We start from the raw sequence: 17,586 nt of genomic DNA, 5'->3' as shown, positions 1-17,586 counted from the left end.
CCTGGGGGAAATAAGCCTGCCCTCCCAGACTTTACCAGACACACACATATATATATATATATATATATATATATATATATATATATATATATATATCAAAGGATGGGATAGTTGTAGATAATGTTTTACTTAGTTTTTACAATTTAAAAACTTAATTTTGCTATGTTTGATTTTCAAGATGTCGGTAATATACTATGAATTCTATAAAGGTTACAATAATGTTTAGCTTGTGTAATATGTAGTATCAGAAATAGGCCTTTGTGGGGCACCAGCACTCCAATGGGCTTGCATTGCTAACAGTAGCTTATCAGGGTGGCTATGCGGTGAGGGTGATATATTTCCTAAGCACAGCAGACCTCGGAGCTGATTGAATTACACATGAGATGCCATCAGAAGCTCGCTTTGTGCCTTCATCAGGCAGTTATGGTAGGCTCATTCTGCTCGCATGTAGGTTGTGAGGAGAATCAGTCTTCAATGACATAACATGCAGAGCATCTACGACTGATTGAATCAACCCTTCATGTCAGTAACCCAGAAAGAAGACCGAAGGTAAAGATTTTGCAATAAAATTTTCTTCAGGGTCCACAGTGCTCCACAGGGAGACATTGGGGGGTGTAGGTGGGACCTGGAGGACCGGACACCAACAGCAAAGCTTTTCAATTCCAGAATGCTCCGATCCTTGCCCCTATACACCTGGGGCACTTCAGTTTTGTTGGTGTCCGGCAGGAACTGGATCACCATTATAACAGGAGGCTACATTAAGAAGACCAAACTTTTATTTTATGATTTAATTTATTTTCTATTTTTACTATAACGGGCGAGCAGCACCAGACTGTTCTCCAGATGTCTGTGTTGCACCCCATCACTCCTCCCCGGCGCCGTGACACCAAGCCTGTGCTAGGTACTCCCAGCGGGGCTCCGAGGGGGACTAGCTAGCAGGCTCTCCAGACCCTAGACTGCAGCCTGGAATTCAGGGAACAGGTAAGGCGGAACCCTGTCCACGGGGACACTCATTTTTGCACAATCTTATCTCTGGTCTCAGGAGACAGACCGGAGGCGCTGATGTGGACACTGGTGCGCCCACAACTCCACTAGACCACTTGGGCATATAATACACTGACGCAGGGCATATGTAGAGGCCAGGGGACCCGGTGGTAAACGTCAACAAAAGGAGAAGGCGCTCTCCCTGCAGCCCCTCCCCTAGTCCAGGGCACCATTCCACTGCGGTCTTGGTGTTCCCTGGGCTGCTCCTCCCCCACCTTCCTCCCCCTCAGAGACGCGCGGCAGCCATTTTATGCAAGCAAGTCTCCGGTAACACTGGGTCCAGTCTCCCTGTATACCTCTCCCGCGGGCCAGGTCATACAGCGCTGTATCCCACCAGCCACTTTGGTCTGTGTAGTTGATTTTAGTGCCCATTGCAGACATGTAATGTTTTTCTGCGTTTGTATGTGACTTATACCTTTCCCTTTATTCTACTATACCCTGACATACTAAGGTATGGGGGGTTCATTGTACCTCACATCTCCTATATGTTTGTGACGGCTATCACATATTATATAGCGCGGTTGCACACTACTCTGTGCTCTGTGCCATATTATACATACCGCAGGGTGTTCACTGCACTGTATCATACTGTGTATTTTATTATTCTTGTGGTTATGTCTGGCAGAAGAAAGAATAACAAGCAGCCTTATGCTGCTGATCCTACTCTGTTGTCCTGTAAGTCCTGCTCAGCGGGCTTAGCCTCAGAGGACCTCATTCAGGATGGTCTTTGTACTAATTGTTACACAGCCCCAGGCCCCACAGCCCCAGTGTCTCTCCCTCAGGACCCACACTGGGCTGCTCTTTTCACAGATGCTGGCAAAACTTGCGGACCACGTAGCCGTCCCTGTGGTAGCCTCCCCTGTGGGATGGCCGCAGCAGGTACTCCCTGCAAATCTTTTGCCTCCCCATAGGTAGACGTACTGTCTACCTCAGTACAGAGTTTGGCTAATACCTCTACGGTTTTTCAGCAAATGCTGCAAAAAGAAAAGACTTTACCTACTAAACCTACTAAACGTGCTGGGTTATCTTCCCAGTCCACATATCTGATTCTGATATATCATCTGGGGAGGCAGAAGACGCAGACCTCTCTGGATGGCAAAAGCCATTGAGAGTTGGACAGAAGCCCTAGAAGAGACATTTCCCCCTGCTTCGAGGGAACAGCTATCCTACATATCTTACATTAGAGATGCAGCCTTCTACTTAGGTGAAGCAACTATATATAAACGGCTCTACTGGCCTCCAGGATATCTGCCACTTCAGTAGTGGCCGCCGTATTGTTTGGCTACGTTCCTGGAAAGCAGATTCACACTCAAACGGGCTCTGGAGTCTCTGCTTTATTCAGGAGACATCCTATTTGGTCCAGCTTCCAAGACGGCGTTCCTCCCCTCTGCATATAATACAAAGCCTCGGACGTCATCCTTTCGCCCTTAAGGAAAAGCCAAGGGTCAGTCCTTTCCACGACAGCATACATCAGCCAAGTTTCTAAGCCTAGGGCCAAACAGGCCTGGGCTACTAGACGTCCACCTGCCAAGTCTGAGGGCAAGACTACAGCCTGATGGGGCGGGCCTCTCCCTGGGGGCTCCCAGGGTGGGAGGCCGACTTCAATTCGCCCAGGTTTGGCATCAAACCACGTCAGATGCCTGGGTAAGGGAAGTGGTCTCTCACGGATACGCTCTCTCATTCCTGAGGCGACCCCCCCCAGCAGTTCTTTTGCACAGGATCTCCATCGGACCCAACCAAGGCCCTGCTGCTCCAAAAAAAAAAAAGCCATTCACTCTTTACTGAATTCAGGAGTAATAATTCGGGTCCTCTCCTCACAACGGGACAAGAGCTATTATTCTACCCTTTTCTTAGTTCAGAAGCCCAATGGGTCTCATCAGCCTATCCTCAACCTCAAAACAAGTTTATCAGGGTGCCCAGGTTTTGTATGGAAACCCTCCGTTCCATTATCATAGCTATGGATCCTGGAGATTTTATGGTTTCAGGATGCTTACCTACATGTACCTATAGCGCCTTCTCATCAACAATATCTTCGGTTTGCTTTACTACAACAACATTACCAATTTCAGGCTCTGCCGTTTGGCCTTTCAACGCCCCCCCGGGTCTTTACCAAGATAATGGCAGTTATGGCGGCCTCTCTTCGTCGTCAAGGGATCAGACTGCTCCCATACTTAGACGAGCTCTCTTGCTGTTGGCCAGCTCCCCAGAGACTCTTCACCGCCATCTACAGGTAACGATTGCCTTTCTTCAAATGCACAGTTGGCTGATCAACTGGAAAAAATCTTCCTTAACACCCTTTCAAAGGATGGTACATTTGGGAGCCCTCCTGGACTCTCGAGTTCAGAGAATCTTCCGAACGGCGGACAAGATATTTGAGCAATGCAGCACAGACTATGCAGACTGCTCCACAATCGCGAGTGTCAATTCACTCTGCAATGTAGGCCAAGTTGGTTTCTCGCTTCCACCTGAATGAGGAAATTGTGCTTCCGACATTTAATTCACCAGACCTCTCGGCAGGTGAGGCCTCGTTGGATGTGGTCCGTGCTTTGAAGTGATGGCCAGCTAACAAACAGACTCTGGCCAGATGGATGCGCATGACTATCTCACAGGCTTACACGCAGACTGGCCTTCCTTTGCCGGCTTCATTATCTGCTCATTCTACTCGCTCTGTGGGTCCCTCGTGGGCAGCCCGCGTGGCGCCTCAGCTGAACAGCTATGCAAGGCAGCCACCTGGTCTTCTGTCCACACCTTTCTTAGATTTTATGCCTTTGATACATTTGCCAAAGGATATCGTGGGACATCGCTCACAGATTAATATTGTTGGCTGAATCACTAGCTGCTATATTTTATAGGAGTCCTCCCGTTTTCCTAATCGTAAAGTTATTTAGTTTATTAGGGGGCGGGGGAGGGGGAAGTTGAAGGGATATAATATAGAGATATGGACGGGTACACTTAGGAAAAAAGGGGGGGTTGGGGAAAAGCGCTCTGTGATAGCCAGTGTAAGTTAATTTGCTAATGGGGATACTCTTTCTATTAGTGTCTGTTATTTATTAATGATTGTGTGAATATTATATTATTAGTTTCTTGTGTAATAACTGGTTGACAGTCCAGGTAGGCAATAACTGTAGGCTGATGCTTCTGATAAATATGTTATGGATAGTGAGCCACTATATAGATGCTTATAGTCCTATATTGAAATGTCTGGTGGGCAAAAACTTTTGGCTGAGTCTTCAGTGATTAAGATAATTATGTGAAGTCTGTGTATTGTTGTTGTCTTAGTTTCTGGTAGGCACAAACTTTAGGCAGGTTGTTCTTATAATTTGAGGATGCCCCAATCTGATGCTTGAGTCACCTCAGTACCTCCAGGTTCTCTTATGGTATCTTACAGTAATAAGGGTATTAGTGTTGCCCCAGTTGTGTTACCTCAGAATAAATGAGAGCGTAGTATCAGGTGGGTGGACAACAATGTTGCAGCTGGTAAGTATGTATGAATGTACTTACCCAGATTGCTGCTGGTCCTGTTCCTCCTGCAGAGTAGTGCTGGCTCAGGATGGCTGAGGTGCAAGTGAGAGGGCTGGGGTGTATATATTTAGGCTGTAAACCGCTAATTAAAATATACTGTATTTATTCTATTACTTTTACAATTAGGTATTGAAGTATAAAAGCAAAAAACAATAGTCCAGTGTCCGTATAAATGGACCCAACACGCTTCTTCCCTTACCGGGACTTTTTCAAGGGCAAAGTGTAAGCTTGTTTGTTACCTTTGGATAAGACATATCAATTGAACCTCCAATATCATATTTATATGCCCCAATATCCAGTCTCTTCTACATAGAGGGGATAAGAGAACCTGGAGGTACTGAGGTGACTCAAGCATCAGATTGGGGCATCCTGAAATTATAAGAACAACCTGCCTAAAGTTTGTGCCTACCAGAAACTAAGACAACAACAATACACAGACTTCACATAATTATCTTAATCATTGAAGACTCAGCCAAAAGTTTTTGCCCACCAGACATTTCAATATAGACTATAAGCACCTATATAGTGGCTCACTATCCATAACATATTTATCAGAAGCATCAGCCTACAGTTATTGCCTACCTGGACTGTCAACCAGTTATTACACAAGAAGCTAATAATATAATATAATCACACAATCATTAATAAATAACAAACACTAATAGAAAGAGTATCCCCATTAGCAAATTAACTTACACTGGCTATCACAGAGCGCTTTTCCCCAACCCCCCTTTTTTCCTAAGTGTACCCGTCCATATCGCTATTTGATACATTTGCCTCTCAGGATGCTTCCTTCGGACGTAGGGTTCTCCTACGCCCTTGAACAGCTGCTTTGGGACATCCCCTTTGTCACCCTGTGGAGCTCTATGGACCCTGAAGAAGAAAAGGAGAGTTATGGTAAAGCTTACTTTGGTTAACTCTCTTTCTTCGAAGTCCATAGGGTCCACAGGGCACCTGCCCTGACGCTCCTAGCTTCTATGGGTTTCTTCTCCTGGTCACTTGTTTCCTTCTCTGTGTGAGAGTGTGATTCCTAAGTGTACCAGTCTTCTTTCTCTCCTATCCTGCTCCTGCCTTGGGCTTGTTAACAAAACTGAAGTGTCCTCAGGCTATGGGCGGGGTATAGGGGGAAGGACCGAAGTATCCTGGGATTGAAAAGCTTTGCTGTTGGTGTCCGGTCCTCCAGTTCCCACCTACACCCCCAATGTCTCCCTGTGGACCCTATGGACTTCGAAGAAAGAGAGTTAACCAAGGTAAGTTATACCATAACTCTCCTTTTCTACTTCAGGGTCCATAGGGGTCCACAGGGTTGACCTTGGGGTATAGCTGGATCTGGATCCACGGGCACCACGCAGTTAAAGCTTTAGCTGCTCCCAGGATGCACTTGGGTCCATCCTCCTCTATACTCCGTCCCTGAGCCATATAAACTTTTTCATTTATTTAAAAAAAAAAAAGAGCCTGTTAGGTTTTTTTTACTTTTGACTTGGCTCTGTAGCGGCAGCGAAGGGCTGTCTGTGCAGACGCCCACGCTGCCGCTCTTCTTCCCCGCTGGCGCCACAACGCCAGTATCACACTGGGGATCGCGGCGGGAGGCCAGAGTCCGTACTAGCCGGACTCTGGGTACCTCCCTGGACTGCTGCCGGAGACACCGGGGATAAGGTAAGCCGCGAGTCGCCGATTAGCGGCGGCTCGCGGGTCTTGCCAGAATATGCAGTCCTTTGCCCCCGGTTCTAGGGGACAGACCGGGGGCCGCTAGCGGTGGCGGCGGGCTCCCCCTCTAATGAGGAATACCCCGTCAGTCCACTAGACCACCAGGGTTAATTCTTGGCAAGCAGGATGCCGGCAACCTGGGGGTTAATATGCTAGCCAGGGGACGAAGCCTTCCCTGTCTAGCGGCTCCTCCCCTCAGCTCAGCGCGCCTTTCAGCTCGTAGTCTGGCGGCGCTGAGCTGCAGATACTCGCCCACTCCTCCTCTGAGGTCGCCAGCAGCCATTTTCTCTGTGGCAGCGCAGATCTTCAGGGAGCACGCGGACCGGTCCCCCTGTGTACCTCTCCCCTGATCAAGGACAGCGTACACAGCACTATAGCCCTCCCAGACACTGAATCTGGGCAGGTTGATTGTAGTGGAAAGGTGCAGTGAGGATATCTTCTCTGCATGGTATGTGACTTTTGCTAGTGCTGCCTGTCTGTGACTTATTTCTACTTACTGTCGGCTTATACCTATCCCTTTCCTTCTCCTGCAGGCCCTACAGGTGTGTGGGGGAGGGGTGTTTCTACAGACCTCACCTATATAAATCACTTATTTTGGAGGTCCGTCACAAACAGTTGTGTGCTACACAGTACCATATTGTGGGCTGTTGTTCAGCACACTGGTGAGTGCGCTTGATTCGGCTCTGTTGCCAGATATATTTCTTTGTAAAATATATGTTGTCATGTCGGACGAGGAGATTGAGCACTCCGTGGCTCCGGTGTTGGTCTCCTGTGGACGCTGTTCTGCAGGAGTGGATAAGGAGGTTTTGTCACGGGATGGCCTGTGTAGTCGGTGCCAGGTGATTCCTGGCCCCTCACAACCTCCTATAGCGCAGGAGCCACCATGGGCGATGTTTTCTCAGGTGCTGGCGTCTATTGCAGACCGTCTGTCGGTACCGACTGCGGTTCCTGCTAGGGCGTTGTCCCAGCCGGCCGTCCCCCATTCCCCGGGTGTTCCGCACTTATTGCGCAGCCCCCCAGGGTCTCAGTCTGTTGGTCCTTATGCGGGGTTGCCTATGTATGTACAGGCTTCCCCGATGACGCAGCAGTCTGTGGTGCCTTTCCAGGCCCCTCTGGCGGCTCCTCCACCCTGGGTGGATGTGCTCTCCAGCTCCGTACAAAATTTGGCGGCCGCGTCTTCGGCTTTTCAGTCTATGTTGCAGACTGACATGCCTTCCAGGGCATCAAAACGCCCACTAATGGCGCAGGTGGCACAAGTATCGGACTCGGAGGGGTCCTCAGATGATGGGGAGGTGCATGACGACACGGACTCGGACACATCGGTCCAGGAAGTGGATACCAAATCGTCCATTAATGTACGAGCACTGGTTAGGGCGGTGCGTGCCATTCTCTTGATAGAGGATGAGGCCCCAGCTCCAAAGTCGAAGTATCCTAGTTTTAAAAAAACTAAGGTGGTTTCTGCGGTGTTTCCCCTGTCTGATCAGTTGACGGATCGTATGGCGGTGGCTTGGCAGGCGCCCAGTAAGAGATTCCTTCCTCAGAAGCGGTTGGCTTCTAATTACCCCTTTCCTGAGGCACATGGTAAGAAATGGGAAACTCCACCGGCGGTGGATTCTCACGTCACCCGTTTAATACGGAGCGCTACTTTGCCATTGCCGTCTATATCATCGCTGAAGGATCCCACGGACAGGAAAGTGGAGACTTGCTTGAAGTCTATTTACTCCCTCTCAGGTGCAGTGGCCCGACCGTCCATGGCCATCTCCTGGGTGGCCAAGGCCATTGAGGGATGGGCCAACGCCTTGGAGGATACCTTTCCGGACGACGCTCCGGATGTCCAGAGGACGTTGTTGGGACAGATGAGGGACGCTGCTTCCTACATCGGAGAAGCCTCTTTGGATGCTAGTCTGCTGACTTCTCGGGTATCGGCTGCAGCGGTGTCTGCCCGCCGATCCTTATGGCTGAGGTCCTGGAGAGCGGACTCGGATTCAAAGAAGGGCCTGGAGGCCTTGCCTTTCAATGGAGAACTGCTGTTTGGTCCGGACTTGGACAAAATAGTGGATACTCTGGCTAAATCTAAATCTGCCTTCCTCCCTTCGGCTTCTGCACCTACCAAGGTACGGAGCTCTGCCTTTCGGTCCTTTCGGGTTCAGGGCAAGGCCAAAGGTCAGTCCTTCCCGAGGCAGTCGGCGACCAAGGCCGCTTTTAAGCCCAAGAAGCAGGCCTGGAGTGCCAGGTGCCCTTCTTCCAAACAGGAAGATAAACCTTCTGCCTGATGGGACGGGCCTCCCTCTGGGGGACCCCAGAGTGGGAGGCCGACTTCTTCTATTTGCCCAGTGCTGGCACAATACCACCACGGATGCCTGGGTTCGAGAAGTGGTCTCCCAGGGGTACGCCCTGTCTTTTCGGCACAGACCGCCCCACCAGTTTTTCTGCACGAGTCCTTCTCAGGACAAGACCAAGACTTTACAGATTCAGGAAGCTATAGAGTCCTTGCTGAAAGTAGGGGTCATTGTTCCCGTTCCTCAATTACAACGAGGGACGGGGTACTATTCTTCTCTGTTTCTGGTGCAGAAACCCAATGGTTCTCATCGCCCTATCCTCAACTTGAAGTCTCTGAACAAATTCCTCAGGGTTCCCAAGTTCAGGATGGAAACGTTACGTTCCATCATTCTGGTGATGGAGCCTGGGGATTACATGGTGTCCCTGGATATCCAGGACGCCTACCTCCATGTTCCGATAGCACCTTCGCACCAGCGGTATCTGAGGTTCGCTATCCTTCAACACCACTATCAGTTCCGGGCGCTACCCTTTGACCTCTCCACGGCACCGAGGGTATTCACGAAGATTATGGCAGTCATGGCCGCACATCTTCGTAACCAGAATGTACGGCTGCTGCCGTATCTGGACGACCTCCTGTTGCTGGCGAGCTCCCCGGAGGTACTGCTTCAGCATCTCCACCTGACGATCGCTTGCCTACAAGCGCACAGGTGGCTGATAAATTGGAAAAGGTCCTCCCTGATTCCATCTCAGCGGATGGTTCATTTGGGAGCCCTGCTGGATTCTCGTCAGCAAAGGATCTTCCTGACCCCGGAGAAGGTCTCCTCCCTACAGCTGCGGATACACAGTTGTCTGAGCAGTTGCCGCCTGTCGGTCCATTCGGCTATGAGAGTTCTGGGCTCCATGGTGTCGACATTCGACATGGTGGAATTTGCCCAGTTCCATTCCCGGCCCCTGCAGGGGCTGATTCTATCAGAATGGAACGGGTTACCTCACCGGATCCGCTCTCAGATGCTGGTGTTGTCCCCGGAGGTTCGGCAGTCTTTGGCTTGGTGGCTTCAGACAGCTCTTCTGGTCGAGGGGTGCCCCTTTTGGGTCCCGGACTGGGTCCTGCTCACGACGGATGCCAGTCTCCGGGGGTTGGGGGGCAGTGACCGGCTCGTTGTCACTTCAGGGTCGTTGGTCTGCGGAGGAAGCACTTCTTCCCATCAACATTCTGGAACTGCGGGCAGTATACAGGGCCCTGCAGTCCTCCGGCGCCGCTCTTCACGGAAGGGCGGTTCAGGTGCAGTCCGACAACGCCACCACGGTGGCATATATCAACCACCAAGGAGGAACTCGCAGTCGGGCAGCGATGTCGGAGGTGTCTCACATCCTTGCTTGGGCGGAGTGTCACATTCCAGCGATCTCTGCAGTCTTCATTCCCGGAGTCCTCAATTGGTAGGCGGACTTCCTCAGCCGTCACGACGTGCATCCCGGGGAATGGTTGCTTCACCCAGAGGTGTTTCAGCTACTCGTGGACAGGGGGCTGCCGGAGCTGGACTTGATGGCCTCCCGTCACAATCACAAGTTGCCCGTTTACAGGTCAAGGACAAGAGACGCAGGCGCCTGTCTGGTAGACGCACTGTCGGTGAAATGGACGTTTCACCTGGCGTATCTGTTTCCTCTGATATCCCTCCTTCCTCGGGTCCTGCGGAAATTCAAGCAGGACGGCGGCACGCTCGTGCTGGTAGCGCCGGCGTGGCCCAGACGTCCTTGGTACTCTGATCTGAGGTGCCTCTCCATCGACGCTCCGTACCTTCTTCCTCAGCGTCGGGACCTGTTGTCTCAAGGGCCCTGCCTTTACCCGGATCTGGGTCGGCTGTCTTTGACGGCGTGGCCCTTGAGACAGCAGTCTTGAGGTCTAGGGGTTTCTCCAGTTCGGTCATTGGTACCATGCTTAGGGCACGCAAGCCTGCTTCCGCACGGATTTACCACAGGGTGTGGCGCACTTACTTTCAGTGGTGTGAATCCAGAAACTATGATCCTCAGGTGTTCCGGGTTTCCAGAATCTTGGAGTTCCTTCAATCGGGTTTGGACCTTGGCTTACGCCTTGCCTCTCTGAAGGTTCTTGTGTCTGCTTTGTCCGTGTGGTTTCAACGACGGATTGCCACACTGCCAGATGTTCACACCTTTTTCCAGGGTGTTCTCAGGATCCAGGCTCCCTTCGTGCCTCCTGTGGCTCCTTGGGACTTGGCGGTGGTGCTACGGGTCTTGCAGGGTCCTCTTTTTGAGCCTCTTGAGTCAGTGGACCTCAAGTGGCTGACGTTTAAGACCGTTTTTCTCTTGGCAATTGCTTCTGCCAGGAGGGTGTCAGAATTGGGGGCGCTTTCCTGTCGCCCTCCTTTTCTGATTTTTCACCAGGACAGAGCGGTGCTCCGCACTCGTCCTGAGTTTTTGCCCAAAGTGGTCTCGAAGTTCCACATTAATCAGGAACTTGTTGTGCCAGCTTTTCAGTCTCCTGATCTTTCAGCTGGTGAGGCTTCCTTAGATGTAGTCCGGGCGCTTAGAATCTATGTGGACTGGACTGATTCGGTTAGGAAGTCTGATTCATTATTTGTCCTCTTCGGTTTTCACAAGAGGGGTTGGCCTGCCAACAAACAAATGTTAGCCCGTTGGCTTCGTTCCGTTATTTGTGAGGCTTATGCACAGGAAGGTTTCCCTGTGCCAGCCTCTGTTAAGGCTCATTCCACTCGTTCTGTGGGTCCCTCTTGGGCTGCTAGACGTGGCGCCTCTGCTGTTCAGTTGTGTAAGGCGGCCACTTGGTCTTCGATTCAAACGTTTTTGAGGTTCTATGCGTTTGACACCTTCGCCTCTCAGGATGCATCCTTCGGGCGACGGGTGCTCCTTTCAGCACAGGAGCGTCCCCATCCTTAGTTGAACTGCTTTGGGACATCCCCAAGGTCAACCCTGTGGACCCCCTATGGACCCTGAAGTAGAAAACAAGAGATATGGTAAGAATTTACCTTTGTTATCTCTGTTTCTACGAAGTCCATAGGGTTCACAGGGCGCCCGCCCTGACGCACCTGGCTTCAAATGGGCTGTGTGGCTGGTCACTGGTTTTCCGTCTCCCATTTCTGTGAGTATGGTTTCTTGTGTGTTCCAGTCTTCCTTCTCTCTGTTTGGTCTCCTCCTCTGGCCTTAGCTGCTTACCAACTGAGGTGCCTGTGGCTCGGGGGTGGGAGCAGCTAAAGCTTTAACTGCGTGGTGCCCGTGGATCCAGATCCAGCTATACCCCAAGGTCAACCCTGTGGACCCTATGGACTTCGTAGAAACAGAGATAACAAAGGTAAGTTCTTACCATATCTCTTGTTTTTTATACCACATTGGACGTGCTGAGAACTTGTTACACAGGGTCTAACCTCTGTAACTGAGTTGGTGTGAAATACTACTGACTCAATAACATAGAAATACCAGTGATCGCGCTGAGCAAATAAAATTTGGGACCCCTCACAAAAAAAAATGGGGTCCTACTTCACCGTTCCTGGGTCCCATCCCAATCTATGCTTTTGAGCACCCATATGCTTCCCCACATCACATCAGACCACTCCACATTGCTTACACATACACTGCTTATAAAAACAGCTTGAGGCAGGCAGCAGTTGGGTTAGTGCTGGTGGTGAGGCAGGGCTCATTTGGGGCAGTGCTGGTGGTTGAGGCAGGCAGCAGTTGGTGTAGTGCTGGTGGTTGAGGCAGGCAGCAGTTGGGGTAGTGCCGGTGGTTGACACAGGCAGCAGTTGGGGTAAAGGGGGGTGTAGGCTGTGCTAGGGAGGGGGTAAGGGCAGGCATTACTGTGCTGGCGGTGTGAGGGGGTAAGGGCAGGCATTACTGTGCAGTAGGGAGGGGGTAAGGGCAGGCATTACTGTGCTGGCAGTAGGGAGGGGGTGGGTAAAGGCAGCTAGCAGTTTAGGCAATCAATATATAGTAAAATGGAGTGGAATTTGTGCTGGCGCTCCCAGATATACGGCTTATACATTTACACGTTAATTCCCTGACACCAGAAATACACAATGATAAAAATAAAAGGGAGAAAACGTTCTTTGGCGCTTCTGGTAGTCCCACACAGAATATAAAAATATTTATTAAAATAAAACTTAACCTATTAGGAATCGTATCATCCAAAAGGTCTAATTCACATGGATAAGACCACTTTTTCTTACTTAGTTTGTTGTATTAATCTGCCGTGACCACACCAGTGTTCTCTCTTTTTTTGGGGGGGGCTATAAACAACAAATGAATAAAGATTTTTACCCAAAAGAAAAGAAAAAATATATATGGTGCAGAACGTTCCAAACATGTCATGGTATTTATTCATAAAAAAATCTTATATATGTAAAAATGATGAGCTACATAAAACAAATAATGCAGTAACACTTGTAATATACAGAGTACAGATAATTGTGCGGAACCGTTCAGTGATCGCTTCTGTAAAAGGAGCGAAGAAGTGCACTCAAATGTGAGAGTACCGGAATCTCTGTGGGGCAGTACTAGGTGTAGAGAAGGGATAAGGGCAGGCAGCAGTTGGGACAGTACTGGGAGAAAGGGGGGGGGGGGGCAGGCAGTACTGTAGGTAGGGAGGGGTAAGGGAGATTAGCAGATTTCTTTTTCAACAGCTTCCCCCACCTCCTTTGGCCTGTTTTGCAGCACTGCCAGCACATTACACACACCATTTTCTCCCCCGTTTGTATAATCATTGGTAGCAGGTATCAGTTTTGATCATGTTACTATCGGGCTCGGTGTCATGCACACTGCGATATAAGGCCGATTGCCCAGTAGTGCTGCCGATATTGCAACTAATGGACCCAGACGCCTTAGTGGAATGCTTGATAGCATAGAATGTGATGGCTGTACTCCTCAGTTCTTAGAGTAGGATGTAGCAAATTTACAGTGCTTTCCCCATTCAGTAGTAACAGACAAGCGATTAAGGACAATTTCCACTTAATGATAATTACACAATTGATGTGGGAACCATTTACAGTACGTCATTTAATAACTAAAAGCTATACAATAAGCCTGAACCTGGAGGGATCTCTTGGTTTTCTATTACTGTAGTTCTTCTTTCCATTGGTATTACTGGGTACAGAATACAGAGGACATGACTCCTGTAAGACTACATTGTCCTCTGTCACCTCTAGTCAATCCCATGTGGAGCTAGAACGCCAGAACTCCCTGGTGCAGCAACTGAGGACATACATCGGAGAGCTTGTTCCAGATAATCGTCACGTGGCAGAACAAAAGATGGAGATGACGGAACTCAAGAACACAATACAGGTTAGCCTTGCCATAGATTATATTTATATAATATGATGTTAATATGTTGTATTTACACCTGTGTGTATATGTAGATCCTGGAGAAGGAGCGTGATGCTCTGCAGACCTCTATGTCTCTCCTTCAGACCCGCCTGTTGTCCCTTACACACATTTTGTCGCTGCAGGAAAGTGATCTGTGTAAAAAGACAGTAAGTACAATTTGAGTTGAATTTTGCAGCTGTTTCTTTTATCATTCTATGGGGTCAATCCTATTCCATACGAAGGGTGTGATGTGCCGTTGCAACAGCGTTAAAACGCCGTCAACGGACCCTTTGCAGCCCGACTCGCCCCTATGGGGCTGCGAGCAAAATTAGGCATGTCCGGGCTGCCGTAAAGTGCGGCCACTGCCACGATGACTCACACTGGCGAGATCATCGCACGGAATAGGATTGACCCGTATAAGTCCTAACGTACCTGAAACATCTTCTGTAGGATCTAATTTCTAATGTATGTTCTGCTCAGTCCTGATTCTGGCCCTGATTCAGAGCCGGACGCTCTGACAGAGCGCTCGCTCTGAATCAGGGCCGTCCTTCATTTTTAGAGCAGCCTCCCGGCCGCTCGTATAGCTGTGGGTGACCACCCACAGCTATAGCGAGCGGCCTGGAAGATGGTCGCGATGGTCAAGACCATCGTGACCATCGGGCTTGCGACGAGACCCTTGTGGTAGGGTCTCGTTGCCGCAAGCCCTGGAGTGCTTTTGGCTCTATCAGAGTGATGAGAGCACTCCCACTGGCATTACTTGTGATGTCAGTGGGGCCGGCACCAGACGCCTCCGTCTGGGCAGCCACGCCCCTGAGCCGCCCACCAAAGGGGGCGTGCTGTCACTCAACATCGACAGCACGCCCCCTTTGTAGCGAGACCCGGAGCGACGGCTTGCCCGTCGCTATCCGGGTCTCGCGCATGCGCACGACGGAGCAGCCTCCGTCATGCGCACTGGGCCAACATCGACCCGCTTACGAGCGCTCAGCTCTCGCGAGCGGGTCTGAATTAGGCCCTCTGTCTCGTTTGGGCTAATTCAGAATACTCCTATCTCCATCACTCTCCAAATTTTGACTAATAAACTTTAAAAACCTGTAAACATTCCAATTGAGAGATGCTCCCTGGCCTAGGGCACCCACTCGGACGGGCAGAAGACCCAGATGCTGCTAAAACGGTGGAGGGAGAAAGTTTTCAGTTTGATGGTGCAGCTGAAATCAGAAGCAATCAACAAGGAGAGCGATGAACGGAAGATACAAGAGCAGGTCGGCATTGGGGATACTAGGGTGCTCACATGAAATCATTGGGATTGTTAGTGTATGTTGTTTTGTTTTTTGTTAAGTGTCTTAATCACTGGAAATATTTTTTTTCCTTGCACAAACTAGATTTGTTCCCTGGAAAATGCTCTGCAAGAGAGTAATCAACAGTTGGCCCTCTACTCGCATACCATGCAGGACCGCACGGCCGAATTAGAAATGGAGCGGGTCCAAAATAAGGTGAGTAAGCCGTGCATGGAGCCGCTGCTGTACTGGTATGTACTGTAGTTTCTGTAATACACTTAGTAACCACAAGGGGGAGCTCAGAGATATACGCCACCTTGGTCTGCAGTGTTGGACTCTGTGTGTCTGTGTTCTGTTAATCTTCTTATAGTGAACACAATGTCTCTGTAGTGTTTGCAGGACAAGCTGGGCGCTGCACTTGCTACATCTTCACATCTTTCCAGCAAAACCGAAAAAGCAGAACACACTGCACTACAGCTAAAGCAAATAATTGAAAGGTACCAGTCTTCCTCTGTCTCCATTAATGATGAGAGTGCATTAACTACACTGTGAATACTCACACATCACTTGATATATAATAAAAGAATGGAGAAAAAAAAAAGGATCATTTAGAAAAGACAAACAACGCAGAGCCATGCTGCCTCTTTTCTTGTACAAGTCATTTGCTGCAGAGTTTCTGAATCGGTCTGTCCAATCACCGGCATCGGCAGAACTATTACATTAATGCTTCAGGTTGTGAACTCTGAAGCATTACTGGGACTGTAGATAACCTGTACGGGCGAGATCACCTTCATTACAGGAACCCTGCCATCTGTTGGAGAAATAATCAATAGAAATGTGAGAACTATGGGCCTGATTCAGAGCCGCTCGTAAGCGGCCGCTCGTTCGCTCTGAGCGATGTTCGCACAACTGCGCATGCGTATTGGTCGTAATGCGCAAACCAGTCATTGCGGTTGGAAATCGTGCGCTCGCAAAACAGCGAGGGGCTGCTAATTTGATTGACGGAATGTACAGTTTGTGGGTGATAACAGGGGAAGGTGCTTGAAAACGGGGGAGTGGAGATCCGAACGCAGGCGTGCCAAACGGTCAAAAGGGAGTTTAATGGGAGTGCATGATTAGTAAAGGAGCGTCATCGACCACGTCACTTGGTTGTCTTTTAGCCTGAACTGCTCGCAGTGATAGCGGTAAGAAAAACCTACCACAAGCACTGCGAGCAGTTCAGATGCCTTTCGATGTACCCGATTAATCTAATAAATAGCGGAGATGACGTGTGATGCGAACGGCATCTTTACATAATGGCGAGCGCATTTTTTGCTCGCTCAGACATAGAGGCGTCAACAAACCACAAAGAGCGAGCGCTCAATTTAAATAGCCGTCCGCAAATAGCGTCCGGCTCTGAATCAGGCCCTATGTTCATAATATGGAAGTGCATGAGCCCTTAAACCTGTAATTCTGTATGGTTGCTTAGTACTCCGGTGATGCTGATGTCACCGGGCTTCCCATAGGTTTGGGGAATACTTTGATAGAGGTAGTCCAGTTCTGATCTCGCCAAACACAGTCACTGTATGTAAGCTGCTATGAGATCCAGGTGACACTAGATCCACCAATGTTTGTATGCGGGGGTAATCCATCAGGCCTTTCTCTCACTGCTAATGGTCTCCTTTAAAGTAAGTAATAGTATTCTGGTAGGATGGCTTCAGAAGCGTTAAGGTCAGCGTTAAGCGATAAGGTATTATCTAACAAACATGTTATAATCCGCTCCCAGTATTGCGCGGTATAGGGTATTGAGGTATTGACTGTGGTTAAGCCGTGTGTGTATGTATATACACTGCTCAAAAAAATACAGGGAACACTTAAACAACACAATGTAACTCCAAGTCATTCACACTTCTGTGAAATCAAACTTTCCACTTAAGCTGGCCACACATCTAAAGATTATCTGTCCAACTAGCCAACTAGTAGATTGGTTGGAATGAAAATCTGGTAAGGAATACAATCAGCAACTTGCTCCCAGACGCTGAAAAATGGACCAAAACTGTTGTATAAACAAATAGTTTAAATCAAACATTTAACAAACTTGTCTGATTACCATTTTCATCTGTTTTCTGGCATTTAGGAGTAAATTTCTGATCATCATTTACTCCCATTCCTTACCAGATTTTCATTCCAACCAATCAACAAGTTGGCTGGTTGGATGTAAGTTGTTCTAGTGTGTGGCCAGCTTTAGGAAGCAACATTGATTGACAATCAATTTCACATGCTGTTGTGCAAATGGAATAGACAACAGGTGGAAATTATAGGCAATTAGCAAGACATCCCCAATAAAGGAGTGGTTCTGCAGGTGGTGACCACAGACCACTTCTCAGTTCCTATGCTTTTTGGCTGATGTTTTGGTCACTTTTGAATGCTGGTGGTGCTTTCACTCTAGTGG

General features: G+C 49.2%; 1 protein-coding gene across 1 annotated transcript in view; it reads left to right on the top strand.

The window, feature by feature from the left end:
* CCHCR1 (coiled-coil alpha-helical rod protein 1) overlaps positions 1–17,586 on the top strand; it is a 58,969-nt gene that overhangs the window by 29,283 nt on the left and 12,100 nt on the right. The window contains exons 6-10 of the mRNA XM_088481487.1: positions 13,725–13,860; positions 13,935–14,048; positions 15,009–15,140; positions 15,261–15,371; positions 15,546–15,652. Coding sequence (XP_088337613.1) covers positions 13,725–13,860; positions 13,935–14,048; positions 15,009–15,140; positions 15,261–15,371; positions 15,546–15,652 — 600 coding nt within the window. The remainder of the gene's footprint in view (positions 1–13,724; positions 13,861–13,934; positions 14,049–15,008; positions 15,141–15,260; positions 15,372–15,545; positions 15,653–17,586) is intronic.

The sequence above is a fragment of the Taudactylus pleione genome, unplaced genomic scaffold (assembly GCF_031769625.1).
Source record: "Taudactylus pleione unplaced genomic scaffold, aTauple2 ptg000274l, whole genome shotgun sequence".
NCBI classification, from domain to species: domain Eukaryota; kingdom Metazoa; phylum Chordata; class Amphibia; order Anura; family Myobatrachidae; genus Taudactylus; species Taudactylus pleione.
Note: the sequence above shows the minus strand (reverse complement) of the source record. Positions and strands in the feature narration are given on the sequence as shown.